Genomic DNA, 15,070 nt, shown 5'->3' with positions numbered 1-15,070 from the left:
TGTAGGAGCAGCGCAGACTGCAGTTAGTTGCAATTGTTGGTATCCTCGCAGGATATTCCATCGTGGTAGCAAGAAAGACCATAACTACTTTGTAACCAAAAAGAGCGTGAAAAATGCATAAATCTGTGCTTTAAGTAAAAGCTTCAGTTTGAATACTTTTAGTGTATTTGTGATTATTTGATTACCAAAAAAAACTAAAAATATTCTATAGAATTTAAAAAAAAAGCAGAGAAATATTTTTATATTAAAATTTTCTGTTCACACAGAACTTTATCAAGTCACATCTGTTCAGACTTTCAGATGACTAAACATTGTATTTGTTAATTTTTAATCATTTTCACATCATAAGAACTTAACATACAAGTAAGTTAATTGACTATATGTATGTTTCAATTAGTCAATGATTGAGAAAATATTCAGTACTCACCAAATACAAAAAAAAAGTAGTTGGTATATAAAGAGGTTAGTATATTAAGTAGTACATATCAATTGCCTATCCACATATAGTGAAAATAGGCAATAACTCTTCTAGGGACATAATAGAATTTTAAGCTGCTACGCACCTATGGTACTAAATGGGGTTGGTCACAATAATTCACAAAGGATGCAGTGTTGTGGTGACTTGGCTTCCAACCCTTTCAAAATCTATATAAATTATATAAAGTAAGATTTAGATTCACAAGACCAATGGTTCATATATAGTACAACGGTTGACAAAACGTAGTAGACTCATTCATAGATTAAGACTACTAAAAGTTAGAAAAATGCCAAAATGAATTCACGGAACAATTATTCACTAACGTAGGAGTGTATCTGGGAGATAGATAATCTACTTATCTATTTATAGTAATAGTAATTATTTGAAACTACTTCCATAATTATATGAATTACACTATCTATGAGCTTCCAGTTAATACAGGAGTCATTAAAAAATCAGCAGTAGCTGCAAAAGCTTGATTATAGTACCAAAAAAAAGGGAGATCTTATATAAAATGAAGACAAAATTAATTAAGTCAGAATGTTATGAAAAAACAATTTTAACTTCAGAAGACCTTATATATGGTCTTATCGACTCATATTTTCGATCAAGTCTTCTTTAGTGTCAAACATATCAAACCATTTCTAATAAACGTGTGATGAACATAAACACTAAAGAATAGATAGGCTGTTAGGTTCGCAGCTAGAAACTCACTTGGGTGATATTTTCAGTTAATTTCATTAGCATAAAAAATTTGAATGAATTAATCAAACAAAAGCCACCAGAATTGGTTAATAGTGAAGTCGTTTTCCATAATGATAATGCCAGCAATACTCATCTTTGTAGACACGAAACAAATTCACGGAACTTGATCAAGAAATGCGAAATTTCAAATATTTCCTAAGAGCACTGATCAATAGTATTTGGCAATATTCGAAACAGCGTTGTATGGTCAGCCAAACTTCAATAAATTAACTAAAATTTTTGTTGTTGTCTTTTCTTATCAATTTGAACCCTTCTAACTGTTAAATAGTTTTCAAAAGCATGATGGTCGATACTATAATTGCTGATTGACGGCAAATAGAGATACAAAACAAAAAACAAATTACCAATAGTCGTAAAGTTCTTCAATTTCTCTATACAGAAATATATAGAGAAAAGTATAAAAAATATAAAGAGGGGTTTTGAAGATACCTCGAGTTAATAAAGAGTAAAAGTGTTGAAGTGTTCTGGCTCAAATAGCTTGAACATAAATAAATATGTATGTATATCTATATATACATATATATAATAGATAAGCAAACGTTAGTTTAAAGCTCAAACGCCAATTAAGAAGGAAGAAAGTTCAGCTGTTCTACCTATATATGACAAAGTATGAAATATTACTTTCAAATAGAAGTCTTACATCCAAGTAACGAAGAATAAAATTAATAGTAATATTCTCTGAAACTTAAGTCAATTTTATTATTTCAATTATTCAAAAATATCTTATAATAATACAATTTAAAAATAGTTAAAAAAGTATTTATAATTTGGCAATATGGACAAAGGAGGACAAGATCCACATGCTCAACTCAAGATTGATGAAATTTATAATGCCATAGGTATGGATTGCAATAATAAACAGTAAAGCACATTCTGAGTAAATTAATTGTTTCTTATAGGAATGGGAAAAGCACACTTGTTAGTTTTAATAACAGGCGGACTTTTTGTCATGACTCATCATTCTGACAGTATGGGAATGTCCATTATTGCACCGTCAGGTTCTTGTGATTTGAATCTCGATAACTACTTGGAATCCGATTTAATGCAAAGTACTTTCATAGGTTAGCTTAAAGTACATTTAAAAAAACCCCTTCTTTTAAAAACATTTCACAATTTTTTTTCATTTTAGGGATGATTATATCAGCGTATTACGTTGGTTATTTGTCAGACGTATATGGTCGCCGTAAGGTCATGCTATACAGTTGTCCTTTTCATTTTTGTTGTTCAATTTTGTCGTCCTTTATGCAGGAATATAAGTACTATTTACTAATGCGAGTGATGACTGGGTTTTTGTATGTATCGAAAACATTATCAAATTTACTTAATACATATATTTAAGTCATTTCATATAGTTTATCTGGGACTGTTGTGCCGGTTTTGACATATGTTGGTGAATTTTGCACTAATTATTATCGTGCGGAAATTGTGAACTACACGAGTATGTTCAATGGATTTGGTATGATTTATTACCCTGGTAGGATATATTTTTGAACTTAATTTCTTCATTTAAATATTAAACATTATTATTTTAATCTCTAAAGCTATGGCGCATTTCATACTACATACAGATTGGCGCGTACAATATGCATTTATAACATATCGTCCATGGCGTTTACTCGCCGTAACATTTATCTTTCCAGCAGTTATTGGTTACATTTTACTTCTGCTCTTCTTACCTGAATCTCCTCGTTTTTTAATGGCCACTAATCAAATTGATAAAGCTCATGATGCTCTCAACTGGTTGGCTCAAAAAAATAAAGGAAAAACATTGGATGATTTGAATATTGAAAGGATTGTACCATTTCCAGTCCCAATTGTAAAACGAAAATAGTAAGTAATAATATTTTTTTTTTTAAATAAATGCATGTATGTGATATACGTTAAAAATTTTGATCTGATAAATTTTTATTTCAGTATATGGGTAGTGGATGTATGGCTAGATCTATTACCTATTTTTGAGAGAGCTCCTTTCATTGCTCAATTTATATTAAGTTGCATTGTAATGTTTGGACTTTACTTTGTGTAAGTAATTACTAATAATTTTTTGATATTATTAGGGTCGTATTATGTAAATGGTCATGGTCACTTGACCAAACTGTAGACTGTAAACCATATTGCATACTGTAAAATTGTGATGATGAGTCTTTCAATACTTCATCACATTGGTCAAAACAGTATTGCCCTTTCTAATTTAGGTAAAACTAAAAAGTATGGTAGCAATAATTATGGGTCATATTGCATAAAAAGCCGTACGACGAATTGTCGCGACTAACTTTCGCAACCATTGGTCAGAACGAAAAGGCATGTTGTACAGAGAGTCATATCACAATTGTCAATTTCCTAACTTTGCTACTATTTTGCTACACTTTTGCGTATTTTTGTATGAATAAGTTTATATATATACATATTTACTCCTAATAGGCGCAAATTCTGACATTTTTACAACGTGACTAGGCACAATAAGCGTCGTTACCGTGATCAAATTGAAATAGAAATTTCTTTCTTCCTCTCATATCGAATTCACATTTAATATGACCATGAATATCTTTATAACAGGACCCTAATTGTGATTTGACCTTTTGCATAGCATAAACAGATAGAACATACTACTGCTGTGACCATTCATCATATGACTGTGTACATAATATGGCCTTTAAAACTATAATTGCTTATTTAGTGTCAACGGAATTGGTTTTTGGTTTACCGACTTACGAAATCAATCCGCGTACTATAAACAAGTACATCTTGATTATTCAGAAAAGACCATGTGTGAAAAAATAGAAAGTTTTCCTTTTCGGGAAAGAAATAAAGAAGTAAGAAAATAATGTTTAAGTATAGTTTTGAAGAAATACAGGTTTCTTATAATATTTTGACAACTTTAGGTATGCATGGAATATGTGAAGCATTTCGAAGGAGCAATAATCACAGGTGCATGTTTTGTCGTTGGATACATTATAATGGGTGTACTACTACTTTATTACAAACGTAAAAAAATATTTACCTCCGCATTACTTATATCATTCTTAAGTGGTCTATCTCTAAGTATTGGAAAGGGTCCTTGGATAGAATTATTGTGTCCCATATTTTTTTTAGGAATACCAAATATTCTAGTCAACTTTGTTAACAGTTCTGTTATGGATCACTTTCCAACTTTTTTAAGGTACAATGCTACTTAAATCATTAATACATACATATGCTAATTATATATTACAAATATAGTATAATAATATACTATATATAGTATAAATGACCCATATAAAAAATGTTTATATTATTTAAACGCAGAAATAAAGCCGTAAGCATAGTATTGATGTTTGGACGATTTGGAACTGTTGCTGGTGCTCAAGTTGGTATCTATATTCAGTACAAATGGTGTTTACTTGCATTCACTCTTTTTCCGGGAGTTATACTAGGTTAACTTTCCATTTCCATTATATTAATATATATTTCACTTATTTTGTTTCAGCTTCTGCCACTCTCTCTCTCTTTCTTATGTTATAAATGCATTGAAGGAATACGTTCGTTCACACAAGAAATGGACCGATCGGTTGCAAAAAGAAATAATAAAATAATTTAAATATAAATTTTTATAACACAATCTATAAAGTTATAAATATACGGAATTTTATAATTAATTATATATGGTAAATTATATGTTCATATATAAGCATTTGTTTATATATATTAGTTAATATGTATATGAGGACAAAATAAAGTTTTTGTTTTGATCAATAAATTCGCAAAAAAAGTAATATACACTGGATTACCTACGAGGTTTAATTAGAAACCAATGAGAATATTGAAAATGCATGTGGTATACATTGTTATGCAAGTTGAGCATTTTTTATGTATTGGTTGCATTACAAGTAACCTATATCTTAACTAACATAGCTTGTTAATAGCGTTTATCAGTTTGTGTTTCATTATGGCGGAATAGAGAGTTAGTGTGAAAAGTTGTCGCATGTTTGCATTAAAAAAACGAGAAATAGAGCGCAGCGATTTGTTAAAAATTTTAAACACGAACTTTAGGGTCAATACCATGTCATATGATTTTATAGCTGGTAAAAAAATTTTCGGAAAAATCGGGAACTCATTAAATATATGTGACTTTTGAATGTCCGAAGATCTTCATTAGTATTAAATAATAGAAAAATTATGAAAAGGATTTTGTTTACTAATAGAAGAAATATCCTTTCAATGGTTTCAGAAAACCATTTCGAATGTTCCAAACAAAAAATGATAAGTATCAAATTTTGTTTTAAAACTAATCCATTTTCATTGAAAACAGCATCAATTAACTATAGCTGAGCAATAGCCTACTGCCGTTCTTTATGAATCGGAATTGCTTAAACCTTTTGTAATGGATGATAAAATGGTGGTTAATGGTTACAACATTAAAACGTTGTCTCAAAGAAAAAAGGACATACAATCCTTTGTTCTGCAGATTTTTCTAACCAACCTTGTTTTAAAAGATATTCCAAAAAGAAATTCTGTGGACCAACTTTAAGATGATGGACGGTGAGAATGAAATTTTTCCTTTCCATTAAATTTTATCAGCAAGACATGATACAATTGCTATTGATTACTGGCTTTACATATATTCTTTATTTTGAGATGGGAAAATTTTTGAAACAGCTTTATCAAATTAATATAATTTTTTACACCATTGATGAATGTAACCTCGTCACATATCACACGTATTCATTTAATATAATCAGATTAGTGTTGTTGACGATGGTAAGTATCAACACTATTTAGTGACAAAAATTGGCAGATACTTATTGCATTCCCTAATATAATAAATTAGTTGATATATAGTTGATAATCATTGCATAATATATAAGCATGATATCACAACAAATACAGTTATAGTATGTTCCCATTGCCATCATTAAACCAGTTTACTTCATTTAGGTCGCTAATGAAGTTGATTAACCGTATAAAGACAGCTTTCCAATTTGGTTACGAACAAATTAAGGGAAATTACACCAAAAATGTCGAATATTACAAAATATATTTCTCAAAGGGAAATTATTAAAATTTGTGATATTTGACATATGAAACAAAATGTAAAACAACAAGTCAAACAAGAAAAAGCTAAGTATTTTTCAAAATGTTTGTTTTTACGAATAAATTTCATACAGATTTTTTTTAACATTGTCCACATTTTCTATAATTAATTAATTTCTGCTAACAATATAATATTAACTAAATATTAACTAATAAAAATAAAAATGTAAATAAAAAAAGCTACGTTTGGACTTTTACAGAACTTTCTGACACATTCTCATATGCATAAATCAATTTATACCAATGGAAACGATCAAATTTTAATTTGTTTAACATGAATTAATCAAGCTGTAGTGGGAACATGGTATTATATTAATGACTAAATCAACTGATTCGTAATTTTTTCATTATTGCTTGGATTATTATGTCAAACGATGTAATTTTTAAAAAATATTCCATATAATTAAAATTGATGGCTGTAATCTAAAGAATATTTATTATGGAATCTGGGTCTGTTTATCCGAAATCTCAAGTTAAGGGCATATATAAAATCAATGATGTTAAGGTTATGATAGGTGAGTTTTTTGAATATTTAACAACAAAACATTTTAGTTTTTATTTATTTTAGGCTTCGGTAAAGCTCAACTTTTAATTTTTACAGTAGGGAGCTTTTATATTATATACTGTATCTGTGAAATTATGGGCATGGCTATTATATCTCCTTCTAGTAATTGTGATTTAAATATACAAAATGCAGAGCAAGCGGAATTAATGACTAGTACATTTAAAGGTAAAATTCTGTGATAGTGAAAAATATCACACAATAATACGTTTAAATACATTTTTATAGGATTAATACTTTCCTCCTATTATATCGGTTTCTTATCCGATAAATATGGACGACGTACTATATTAATTTACTCCACTTTGCTGACCTTTACGTTCTCCCTACTTTCTACCCTGATGCCTAATTACTATTCATATCATTTTATGCGTGTACTTACGGGTATCTTGTATGTATACAATTAGTTCTATGTCAAATTTTAATTTATAGACATTTCTCCTAGCTTAGCTGGACCAATTATAGTTACATTGCCTTATGTTGCAGAATTTATGTTAGATCAGTACCGTACAAAAGTGATGAACTATTTATACATGTTTAATGGAGTTGGTATGATATATATGCCCGGTAATTTATAATATTCACTGGCGCTCTATTTATTTAAAAAAAATTTACCTTTTAAACTATTTAAAGGTACTGCTCAAATATTGATTAATATGAATTGGAAAATTAATCTTATTATAATAACGTATCGCCCATGGCGCTTATTGGGTTTTATCTACATATTACCGGGAATAATAGCTCTTGTTTTGCTATATCATTTACCCGAATCTCCTAAGTATCTCTTAGCTGCTGATAAACATGATGAAGCTTTCAAAGTTGTGAACTGGATTTCTTTACGAAATAATGGTGTGCCACTGGAGTCTCTTGGAGTCGTGGGATTCGAACCACTTCTATCTAGGGACAACAATGTAAACCGGTAACCAATAACACATACTATAGTGCAAAACACGTAAACAATATTTACTTGAATATTTTATGTGTCAATGAATATTATAATAAAGTCAATCTATATTAGCATTTGGATTTGTGAACTTTGGTTGGATTTGCTACCAATATTTGCTAAGGCTTATGTGAAGCAATTTTTGCTTAGCTGTGCTACAATGCTGGGTTTGGTAGCCGTGTAAGTCAGAGTACAAATATTTTCATATAAACAATATATTTAAACTATTATTTTCTGACATTTATAAAAATTTTTTAGCGCTAGCGGTTTGGGTTTGTGGTATACGGACGTAAGAAATCGACTGCGTATATCTAACGAAATTTCTGAAGATAACGAAATAACTTTATGTGAAAGAATCTCGGAATTCGAATCAGCTAATATTACCTTGAGATTTGATAGTAGACCACAGGTATTAAGTGTAAGCATTAGCTAATTATCTTTCATTAATATATAAATGGTATTGCAGCCTTGTTTTGAGTATATAAAACAATTTTGGGATTCCATAACCATGGGTATTTGTTTTATAGCCGGATATAATATTATTGGCCTATTGCTTCTAATAACCAATCGGAAACGTATATTTATATATTCTCTAATTATATCTGGTATATGCGGATTGTGTATTAATTTTGTAACTTTACAAGTCCTAGAATTAATTTTCCTAATATTATTTCTGGTACTTCCGGCCATCCTGGTAAATTTTCTTAACACTTTTGTGATGGATAATACTCCAACTTATTTAAGGTGAGCATTTTTACTATTTATTACACATAATATATAAAATTTTTAAACTTATGTTTTTTCTTATACTAGAAATAAAGCTCTTAGTATTGTTACTATATTGGGGCGTGTAGGCGCCATTTTAGGTTGCCATATCGGCATTTACTTTTTGAATAATGTTTGCTTCCTGGTTTTTACCTTGTTACCTCTTATATCATTTTGTAAGTAAATATGTTTTTTTCGTAAGAGATACTAATCTATAATCTTTCTAGCTTGCGCTGTGTTCGCATATTATTTGAAGATATAATTAGCAAAACTTAGGAGCCGACAAATTGCATTCAATGTTCAAATTCGACTACCAAGATTCACTTTAATCCGACATAAATATTTATATGAATATGATATACTATAATATGCTATTCTATTATATATATTTACATACAATCTATATGTTGAAATATATTTCCCAAGTATTTTGTAGTATAATCAGTAATATATCTATTATTTAATGGTCTATTAATAACAAAAATCCCATAAGAGATGTTGCTGAGAATGTTGATATATCGGTTGGCACATGCTATGAAATTTTTGGAAATATCTTTGGTATAAAACGTGTGCCAGCAAGGTTATTTCCGTAATTACTTAATAAAAGAACTATCGCATGGAACTGAATGAGTATCCAAATTTGCTAAAATGGGTCTTCAATGATGAATGGAAACATGGGTATATGATTTTGCGAACAGAGGAGTATATATCGCAAGACAGTACATTAATTCCGGTGAATATGAGAAATTTGCAGTAAGTGAATTTCTTCAATTACAGTGCAGTGGTTCACCGTGAATTCTTGCCGGAAGGTCATACACACTATAACATATATTATCTTGAAGTTATTTTGAAGGAATATTATTGTTAGGGGATGTGGCACTGCGACCGTTGGGTCTATTGTGTCCCTTTCTGGGCTTAAAGTATGTCTCTGAGTCATGTTGCGTCTAAAAAAAGTAATATAGAACCTACTTTACAGTGTTTTATTACCTTTTCCGTAAGAAGAAGTATGCCGCATACAAAGAAATGTCAAGATTTGTTGAAAGATCACTGTTTCATTAATATAATACATCTGCTCACTTTGTTGCTTGCGCGTAATGTCTTGACTAAAAATAATGCCGTTATTCTGCCACATACCGGAATACCGAATAATGCCGTTATCTGGTATTCACCGGACTTGCTCTCTATCGACTTTATTTATTTTTCCAAAATTTAAAAGACTCATAAAAAGACAGAGATTTGCTATGAATGAAGAAATGAAGATCGTATCGGTGGAATAATTTATAAATTGAAAAATATATATTTACTTTCTATTGAGTTCATGATGGTAGTGAATTTTTATTTAATAGAAATTATTTTATTTAATAGAGAGGTAAATAATAATTTGTAAATAACAAGTTCAACCCTTGGTACTTGCAGTCTCAAAAAATTGTTCTGGAATAATTATTTATACGAATTATTGGTCAGACCACTGATACGTAATGGGGTTTTTCAATACAGCTGTATGGTCAGCCAAAAATTCTATTAATTAAAAATTAATAAAAAGTTTGTTGTTACAATTTACTACTGTTGGAAACCTCTCCAATAAATATTTTTGAAAATAAAAGAAACTCACTTTATTTTCTCTACAAATCTTTTTTTATAAGATATACAAATTTTGCAACCATTAATAAAGTTATTCAAATCATGTATAAAACTACATATTACTTTCTATTGCTGAGCTGCTCTACTCTATATTACTCTATCGAAATTACTCTATTAACAAATTTAAGATCAAATGTTATTCCAAAGCACATTGCATATTTCTAACATATATGACGATCCGACCACTCATACTGCAGTGTCGTCCTACAGTGGTATATTTTATTCAACCATCGGGCAATATTAGACGCAGCTTTTTGACAGTTAAAAAAGTGATATAGTAAGATCTATATTATTATTATAATTTAGTTTTTATTTTAAATTTTTTTTGTATTAATAAGTCAGCACTTCGACATATATATATTGCTAGAAAAATAGTTCCATCATATTTTCGTAACACAGTAAAGTTTTAATGTCAATCCATTTTATTTGAAATGAAAAGCACCTAAGATTTTTGTTCTTAAGTACAAGTGATTAAGTCAATAATATAAGTTGGACACTAAAATGTGGTACAGATGATACCTCAACAAACGTGTTGTACAGCAGTCCACAATTCAAATAGTTGGAGCCATGAATTCATATAGAATTGACTGCATTCATGGCTATGCCACCATTACTGATAACAGCGATTATGCCATACATAACGTATGACATATTGGTACACATGTTGCATTATATCAAAAAGTGACTGAATAAAGCACAAATATAGGCAAACTTATTAAGGCAACATAATATAAATCATTTACAATGATGTATCCGAACAAATGTATATATGATTTCTTAATGACTAATGGTTGTAGAGACAAATTTTTCTGACAAGGCACTAGGTGACACCGACAATTTATCATATTTTGTTGCTTTTGCAAGTGATTTGATTGAAACTAAAAATTCCACAAAATTGCATAAAATAGCACAAAATAATAGAACGAATAAAATTTATATGCAGAATATCACGAGGTACTATAAACTACAAGCAGAAATCATCATCATCGATTGCTTTTTTAAGGCACAGCAGCAAATCGGCGTATCTCAACTGAACCGATACATTATTTCACTACCGGCAGCTTGAGTTAATTATTATCGACTTAAGTGTGATGCGCATCGTGCAGAGCGCAATGGATACTGAGAGGCATTGGCTTATTTGCACACAGCATCGTTTGCGCACTGATGGACGTCCAACTGTGTGGTGCGCAGGATCATTTCACTCGTTGCCGTAGTCAGCCGTAGTCAGCCGTAATGTGGCTCAATTTAAAATATATTAGCACACGTTGCCTCCACGTACCCAGCTTATATATTTACCGCTTAAGAACCAACGGTTTCTTGGCTGGATCAACACAGCGCAGACATTTACGTGCACTAATTCTGCTCAATATGCGCGCAATCTGTAATTTTAGTTTGTCTAAGCTCGTCTCAGACTCTTATTGACCGACTTGTGATGTATTTATTATGCTTATTCGGCATATTACCACAGACGTTGGTAAACTATGAGTTTATTCATAGCTTATAGCTGTTTTTGTTGTTGTTGTTGTTTAACTTAGTGACGCTTGACAGTTTCATGTTTATGTTTAGTTCAGCTAATGGAGTCACCGACTCTAATAGATCATTAATTTGTTTTGCTCTCCTCTTCTTTAAAAATAAATTATAATCCAATTTTATATGTTCTGGCTATAAATTCATAGATGAAGTATTTACCGATTATTGCAGATAAAAATAAACAAGTGACACATAAAATTTTTATAAAATTAATTTGCATATGGAAAATAAAATTTCATTTATGAACTTAAGTCCAAAGAATCACTATACACTAACGATAGTTAACTGAATAGTTAATACTTGAATCATATAATTAAATAATGCAATTAATTACGCTGGGCGACACTAAATTCTGCCATAAATTGTTTTAAATCGATATAATGATATTGGTACTATAAAGAAACACAATTTAAACACTTAAGTTCTCGTATCGGAAACCTAACTCAAAAGTCGACACCCATACTATAACTTGTTCATTTTTTTAAAGAATTTCCTTTTTTGAAAATCTTCATACTTTACTCGACATCAATTTGAAAACATTATAAGTTTAAAGAAAGCTTTAAAAAACTTTCGAGTTATATTAAACAACACAATCAGTTACTATATCCGAATATCACTTTAATAATGTAAACCTAACTAAGTCAGATATTGTGTACTTGAAAACTACTTCCATGGAAAATCTGAATGAAAAATCGATTTCAATACTATGAATATTATGAACTTATATTCTGAAGATCTTAGGCAGCTACAAAATCTACTCTTAAAGACCATCATAACCTTTACTAAGTTCCGAAATGTTTTCAATTTCTTCGTGTTATATTGGCCAAGACAATAGGCTTATAGGCCTAAGCAGTTCTTAAGGACCAATGCAATAACGTTATCCAAATTGGTCAAAAACTATGTATAGAAATATCCCGTCATCGAGAATTGAACTCCAAAAAATGTCGATCTATACAAACAATTTTAATGAACGAAAGAATCGCTTCTTAAATAAACAGATTCCAAGATCACCGTAATATTTTTAACCTTTAACCCAACCTACGTCAAAGACTGTTTACACAACATCTGTATACAACCAATATTAAAAAGTTGACTGTTAACTCGTAATAATCACTAAAGTAATATGATGTGAAATAATGAGTTTAGATAAAAGATGAGTTAAATAGTCATTTAAGAATAATATTTATATATTTATCACACAATGATAAAACAGCACTACGAATTTTCCAGAGAAAAGTTCGATCGAAGAGCTAATTGAAGAGACCGAATCTATTACAATCTCAGTAGACAATATTCCTTTGTAGGAACTCTCAACAGTACAATAGCTAAAAATCTTAGAGACTTATCTAGAGAAGAACAGAATTTCTTATTATTAGTTTCATTTAATTATTGAGTAATTAGATCAATAGTTCCCAACATATGGTCCGCGAGATGATTAAAAATGGTTCGTGAATCAAACTTAACAGGTATGGATACATAGCTTGTAGTTTGTCCTCTGAGAGCTTACTTATTATAAAATAGTTACAAAAAGTGTCCAATTTGTACCTATTTTATAGCCCATATATTGTATTTATTCACTTATACAATTCATTATACATTATACTATAGATGCCTAAAGCATTTTAATATTAAAATTATTTTTAAACTTTATGGTTCTTATTAAAAACAATAATATTATATTGGTCCTAGGTCAGAGAAGGGTGGGAAGCGCTGAATTACATATTCAAAAATAGGATATATATATCAAAAATTGAACTGACACGTTACATTTATATATCCAAAAGAAATACATTATAATGGATTGATCTATTTATATTCTTACCTTTCTTTTATTGTTTAGTAATTATTAATTTAAGAAAAGGTGTTTCTTTGGAATGATCTGTTAACATTTATATATCTATAAGAAATACTTTTAATTAGACTGACCTATTCAAGTTCCTACTTTTTGTTTATTGTTGTGCAATTATAAATTTAAGAAAATGTTTTACTAAAATTTGAATGATCTGTTAACATTCCTATGTCTATATGTATATCAAAAATATATATACAGAATAGTCAATAGTATCTATAAACATATTTCCGTATATAGACATATATACCAAATATATACAGAAATAGTCATTTACTATGAAGGTGAATTGCCTGCTTTTAATTCTACCTATCATTGAAGAATTATTTGCAATTCTGCAAACTTGTCTTTCATTACTTAAAGGCTTACGTCAATCAGTACTTAAGTTTTCCTCTGTATAAGTGCAGTCTCATAAAATCGCATTACCCTTATTAAAAAGCAACGGTCACTGTTACTTAACCTACCCACAGTGAAATTCTTACACCACATATTCCTGAGTTGGACTACTTCCTGGATAACAACCACAATAACAAAAATATCACCATTGAAGTTAAGCTACAACAACCGCTGTGACTTAAGACGATAATAGATAAAAATAACTTAAAATAGACACTGGAATTTGTCACGAAACGATCATGATTTGAAATAGTCTCAAGTACTGAAGCGATTCATAGAGGCCAATAATCGACCACGCAGACCAACAACTGTGCGCTAGAAATTATGTGCTACACCATAGTACCAGAGAGGAGGAGTACTGGCAGTAGGCTAATATAGGCAGGCGAACAAATTTACTTATGTACTCGTACACGTTGCCAACAACAGCAGCAACAGCAACAACAACAGCAACAACAGCAACAACAACAACACCGGTAACACAGCAATAAAAGTAATAATCCATAGCAATTTTATAAGAACGACCGACAGCATCAACTGAAATTTCAATTCGTATGCGTGCTAATAGTTGCAACAATAACAACAAAATCAAATGCAACAGCAACAACAATAACAACAACAAACAACGACTTATTTCTATATGGTAAGATAGTTATAGTTAAGTATGTGGAAAGAGTTTGTTATTTGTGCGAATTCTACTGTGATATTTATCATGGCAATATACTCACCCGTGCGCGGGCAGCAGGCTGAGGGGCTCTTAAGGAAAGTGATTTTTTGCGTTTAGTAAAAATTTTTCTCTACACTTACGAATTTGTCACTACATAGTCTTTATAGCGAAGTTATTATATCGAAAACGTAGGTGTTGGATGCAGCTCATCGCATGCCTTCGCTGGGTATGCTTAGGAGTTATCCTAACATTTGAAAGGGATTTTTTTCGTAGAATGATTGAATCACAGTTTACAATTTCTTATTCCATGCTGTGGCATAATTACGTGGCACACACATTGCAATATTGGCGCATTGCCGTTCTTCATTCATCCGTAGTATATGTTGCATTGCTGAGTTGGGTTAGGC

General features: G+C 30.3%; 2 protein-coding genes across 4 annotated transcripts; both read left to right on the top strand.

The window, feature by feature from the left end:
* The first annotated feature begins 1,982 nt into the window (after positions 1 to 1,982).
* On the top strand, positions 1,983 to 4,860 carry LOC119686285 (synaptic vesicle glycoprotein 2C-like). Of its 2 annotated transcripts, XM_038100835.1 has the most exons (10): positions 1,983 to 2,082; positions 2,143 to 2,304; positions 2,373 to 2,535; positions 2,596 to 2,717; positions 2,785 to 3,073; positions 3,158 to 3,265; positions 3,921 to 4,056; positions 4,126 to 4,403; positions 4,529 to 4,656; positions 4,710 to 4,860. In XM_038100835.1, exons 1-10 carry the CDS (start codon positions 2,019 to 2,021, stop codon positions 4,742 to 4,744), a joined length of 1,485 nt encoding a protein of 494 aa, XP_037956763.1. In that variant the 5' UTR covers positions 1,983 to 2,018; the 3' UTR covers positions 4,745 to 4,860. The 2 variants fall into 2 exon arrangements, with proteins under 2 accessions (XP_037956763.1, XP_037956764.1); XM_038100836.1 differs by lacking the exon at positions 1,983 to 2,082 and having other exon boundaries at positions 2,255 to 2,315.
* Positions 4,861 to 6,735: 1,875 nt separating this feature from the next.
* LOC119681166 (putative transporter SVOPL) lies at positions 6,736 to 8,937 on the top strand. Of its 2 annotated transcripts, none has more exons than XM_038094278.1 (10): positions 6,736 to 6,828; positions 6,915 to 7,043; positions 7,104 to 7,266; positions 7,321 to 7,442; positions 7,509 to 7,794; positions 7,894 to 7,998; positions 8,077 to 8,227; positions 8,285 to 8,562; positions 8,632 to 8,759; positions 8,811 to 8,937. In XM_038094278.1, the coding sequence occupies exons 1-10, from the start codon at positions 6,753 to 6,755 to the stop codon at positions 8,843 to 8,845; spliced, it is 1,473 nt and encodes a 490-aa protein (XP_037950206.1). In that variant the 5' UTR covers positions 6,736 to 6,752; the 3' UTR covers positions 8,846 to 8,937. The 2 variants fall into 2 exon arrangements, with proteins under 2 accessions (XP_037950206.1, XP_037950205.1); XM_038094277.1 differs by having other exon boundaries at positions 6,882 to 7,043.
* The last annotated feature ends 6,133 nt before the right edge of the window (positions 8,938 to 15,070 follow it).

The sequence above is a fragment of the Teleopsis dalmanni genome, chromosome 2, assembly GCF_002237135.1.
Source record: "Teleopsis dalmanni isolate 2A chromosome 2, ASM223713v2, whole genome shotgun sequence".
Classification (NCBI taxonomy): Eukaryota; Metazoa; Arthropoda; class Insecta; order Diptera; family Diopsidae; genus Teleopsis; species Teleopsis dalmanni.
Note: the sequence above shows the minus strand (reverse complement) of the source record. Positions and strands in the feature narration are given on the sequence as shown.

Excerpts from the sequence above, each read along its gene's own strand:
- LOC119681166 (XM_038094277.1), top strand. The coding sequence starts at position 6,753 with ATGGAATCTGGGTCTGTTTATCCGAAATCTCAAGTTAAGGGCATATAT. Across the intron at positions 6,829-6,881 it reads TGATGTTAAGGTTATGATAG|GCTTCGGTAAAGCTCAACTT; the intron begins GTGAGTTTTTTG and ends TATTTATTTTAG. Across the intron at positions 7,443-7,508 it reads TGGTATGATATATATGCCCG|GTACTGCTCAAATATTGATT; the intron begins GTAATTTATAAT and ends AACTATTTAAAG.
- LOC119686285 (XM_038100835.1), top strand. The coding sequence starts at position 2,019 with ATGGACAAAGGAGGACAAGATCCACATGCTCAACTCAAGATTGATGAA. Across the intron at positions 2,305-2,372 it reads AATGCAAAGTACTTTCATAG|GGATGATTATATCAGCGTAT; the intron begins GTTAGCTTAAAG and ends TTTTCATTTTAG. Across the intron at positions 2,536-2,595 it reads CGAGTGATGACTGGGTTTTT|TTTATCTGGGACTGTTGTGC; the intron begins GTATGTATCGAA and ends CATTTCATATAG.